Below are 4008 nucleotides of genomic sequence, written 5' to 3' on the forward strand. Positions count from 1 at the left end.
CGCCGCTGAACCTGCCAGAGCCTTCCTTGATGCTTGTCTGAACCCATTAGGACACGCTTCAAAGCCAGGAAGGGACCCCCGCCGCCGCTTGACGCGTTGCCTATTACCACCATGCCTGTCCCAGCGCCCATCGTCTCCCCCTTCCCCGGCTCACCCGGGGGCCTCCCGTTTTCTCTCTCTCTCCAGCAAGCGGATCAGTAGCGCCGCAGATTTCCGCTCCACCAGGGTTTTGCCCGTTCATCCCCTCCCCGGTGCTGCCTGCCTGCCGTCATCCCAAACTGAAAGCCCTTTACCTAGGGGGATGCTGACTCAGAGCTGGCGTGCCGAAGCTTCCTAAGGAGCCGAGCCTGGGATCCTCTGGAGGCGGTGCCATTCCCAGCAGTGAGAATAGAGTAACAGTGTGCCCAGGTGCCCCAGACCTTTAGGCACAGGCAGGCACACGCTGCTCCCCAAGGGTCTGTTCCCCTCCACCCTGCGAGGGGTCTCGCTCCAGCCTGGGCAGCGGGGTGGGCAGAGGTGGGGGCCAGCAGGGTGCTTTCTGGTGGCTGCTGGTTCCTCGGAGCACGAGTCAGCCTGGGAGCCAGGGCTGGGAGCCAAGGCAACCACTCCCTGCATCAGGCCTGTCTCTTTATTCCCCCCTTTGGATCTTCGTGCCATGAATTATATGGTTTTGGGGTTGGTTTGGTTGGGTTTGGTTTTTTTTTGCATGTGGTGGTCGGTCTAGAGTTCTGTGCCATGTCAAGGGGACCATCAGCACTCACCCCTCCATGAGGTCAGAGCCACAGCGGGGGGAGCTTTCGCTGGCTGCCGGAGCGAGATGCCGTGCCCGCTCCATCCTGCCGTTCCTCCTAGGCCATCTCCCTCCCCTGCGCTCCTCTCCCCAAATCCTGCGCTGAGCTCGGGCCAGGCAATGGACGACGAGATCTCACTGCCCTCCGCTTTCACAGTGAGGTCTCCACGCAGGACCCGTTGCGGTGGAGGTGGCGGTGGTCATGGTTCAGGCAGCCTTCGTTGCGGTGCACGATGAGGATGGGGAAGTAGAGGGCGTCCTGGTAAGGAGGGGGATCTTCCTCCTCCACGGTCACCTGGCTGGAGAGACGGGTCTGCTCGGTGGGGCAGCTCTGCTCGTTCAGGCTCCCGCTCCGGCTTTGCCAGAGGCAGCTGCGTCGCGAGCCGTACAGGCGGCCCAGGGAGAAGCGGCTGCTGCTGAAGGGGATCCTGGGGCTGCCGTTGCAGATGCTCAGGGCACTGCGGGAGAAGATGGAGGAGCTGCTTATAGTCCTGTGGCACCGCTCGCAGTTCTGCCGGTAGCCCCCGTACCGGCAAGCAGAGTAGCTGGTGCAGCCGGAGAGCCCCACCAAGTCCATCAGGACCGCTTCCGAGTAGCTGGGCACCAGCTGCTGGTTGGATCGGATGTGCCACTCCAGCTCGGTGCTGTCCACCGTGTTGACGCGGGGCATCCTCCGGCAGAAGGAGCGTTCCTCGGCCGGCGTCACGGCCACGTAGTCGAACCCAAAGAGTTTCTCCACGTGGTAATGGACGTAGGAGGTGCGGTACTCATTTAGCACCCGCAGGGGCCAGGATAGGGTCAGCAGAGCCGCCACCCAGAAGACATAGTGGGATACGTACCAAGGCAGGTTGTCTGGGTCGGAAAAGGCCACCATGTATTCCTTGAAGTCCACGTTTTTGAGGTGCATCCCCTCCCTGGCCTCCATGTAGTCATCTAGGCCCTCGTTCTCCGTGAAGAAGCGGGCCCGCTGGGTCAGGTAGGAATTCTCCGACTCTACGTTGGCAAAGCTGAAACACTTGGTGAAGCGGAGCCGTGTGGCCGGGTAGCTCTCCAAGTCGATGAGGTCCTTGGAGATGTCCTTCACTCCACAGTTGGAATAATCAAACTCGGCCTCTGCCACGTGGGTGTTGACCCGCTCGTGATACACTTGGGTGGTGGTGTAGGCGTCCCCGTTGCGGTAGCGGGTAACCTGCCGGGTCCTGCGGACGTAGTGGTAGCTGATGGCCTTCCACCAGATGCAGGGGGTTGCCTGCTGCATCCGCTGCACGCGCTCGTGCACGCTCTCCACGTCCACTTTGTACTGCAGCTCGTTGCGGGTGTAGCAGTGCCAGCACTCCACCAGGTACACCACGTAGAGCATCACCAGGAAGGCCAAGGGGATGTAGACATAGCCGTTGGAACAGGGGCTGTCGTGGTACATCATGGACTTGCCCTTGTAGGCGCTGTCAAAGGTCAGGCGGGTCACCTTGGTGACGTGGCACCAGGTCATGGCTCCCATGCAGCCGTACATGAGGAGAGACAGCAGCAGGCATTTCCAGTGGGACTCTCGGCACAGGGACTTGCTGAGAGACTGCTTCACCGGCCGCTGCTGCTCCGGGGGACCAGGGAGGAGGAGAGAGAAAACAAGAGCGGAGTCAGTCGGTTGCAGGGGGAAGGGGACAAAAAGGCAGACGCCGTAGGGCTCCTAGCCTCAGCAGGCAGGCCAGGATCTCTCCCAGGATGATGGTCACCAAGCACGGGGATCTGTCACCCCACCTTCCCTGCGCAGCGCTCTGCCCCTCCCTGGGCGAGGGACAGAGCCCAGCTGGACGCGGCGGAGGAGAGCGGCGGAGGGCAGCTCTGCCAGCCCGCACCCCGAACATCCCGATTCTTCGATGGGGAGTAACACCGTCCCCCCCGCCACATCCCGGGGAGGGGTATAGAAGCACAGTGAGCTGGATGCTGGGGGGTCTCCCCCCACGTACCTCAGCCCCTGCACCCATCCCACCAGTGCAGGCAGCTCTAACTGATGGGTGCCCCCACCCAAACACCCCTCACCGCAGCTCGTCCCAGCGCTCGCACACGAGTGTCTCCCCCTTTCCCAGTACCAGCAGGAGCAGGGCAGTGATCGTGCCCCTGTACTCGGTGCTGGTGAGGCCCCACCTCGAATGCTGGGGTCAGTTTTGGGCCCCTCACTCCAAGGGTAGCCCTCATCGCCCTCTACAACTGCCTGACAGGAGGGGGGAGCCAGGGGGGGGTCGGCCTCTTCTCCCTGGGAACGCGCGATGGGACGAGGGGGAATGGTCTGAAGGTGCGCCAGGGCAGGTTGAGGTTGGACATTAGGAAAAATTTCTTCACTGAAAGGGTTGTCAGGCTCTGGAATGGGCTGCCCAGGGAGGTGGTCGAGTCCCCATCCTGGGGGTATTTAAAAGTCGGGCAGATGAGGTGCTTAGGGACAGGGTTTAGTGGTGGGATGGCAGGGTTAGGTTAACAGTTGGACTTGATGATCTTAGAGGTCTTTTCCAACCAAAGTGATCCTATGATTCTATGATTCTACCCACCGACAGCAACATTCGGATTTGTCCTACCAGGGCAGCTCAAGCGGCCAGGGGTGCCTGTAAGGCGGAGGATCAGACCTTCTGGGAAGGTCTCTGTTTGGTGATGGTGATGCCCACCGCAACACTTGGCAGTCCAAAGGGGTTCTGAAGTGCTTCTTGAGCACTTTACAGACCACACAAACAGGAAAGTACTTTGCCACGACTGAAACGCAGCCACCTCTGGTGGGAGTGAAAGTGAATATGGAATAATCTCCTAAAAGGCGTTCAGGCTGGAAGAGAAGAACGCCCCGCTGCTCTGCAGCAGCAGGGAGGGCAAGCGGCCAGACACAGCTGCCAGCAAACGTCCCTGCTTGCCCTGGGATTTGGGTGTGACAGCCCACGCTTCTGGAAAAAAACCTGTTCTTGGGCCTTCCATGGCGAGGAAAGGGCAGGAGTTCAGCAACAGGACTTTTAAAAGAGATTGCACCCGTGCCTTCACCATAGGAACCGTGCAGGGTTTCACACAGACCCGGGAAAAAAAAACCCACTTGAGGAAATCTCCGTCACTCTGTGCAACACCCTGAAGCCTCAAGTATTGATCCAGCTTGGTCGGTGAGACCTGAGAGTATCACACCCCAAGGGAGAACCTGCAAAGAGGTTATTTGCTTTCTTACCCAAAAGACTTCATCCAACCCAGCAGCC

The 4008-nt window shown here is 60.2% G+C and overlaps 1 protein-coding gene across 1 annotated transcript; it reads right to left on the minus strand.

Moving 5' to 3' along the window:
• Positions 1-405: 405 nt before the first annotated feature.
• On the minus strand, positions 406-2772 carry TMEM151B (transmembrane protein 151B). The gene is made up of 2 exons (XM_009637229.2): positions 2755-2772; positions 406-2474 (listed from the first exon to the last, which is right to left on the minus strand). The coding sequence occupies exons 1-2, from the start codon at positions 2770-2772 to the stop codon at positions 942-944; spliced, it is 1551 nt and encodes a 516-aa protein (XP_009635524.2). The 3' UTR covers positions 406-941.
• Between the last annotated feature and the right edge of the window lie 1236 nt (positions 2773-4008).

The sequence above is a fragment of the Egretta garzetta genome, unplaced genomic scaffold (assembly GCF_000687185.1).
Source record: "Egretta garzetta isolate BGI_Z169 unplaced genomic scaffold, ASM68718v1 scaffold574, whole genome shotgun sequence".
Taxonomy (NCBI): domain Eukaryota; kingdom Metazoa; phylum Chordata; class Aves; order Pelecaniformes; family Ardeidae; genus Egretta; species Egretta garzetta.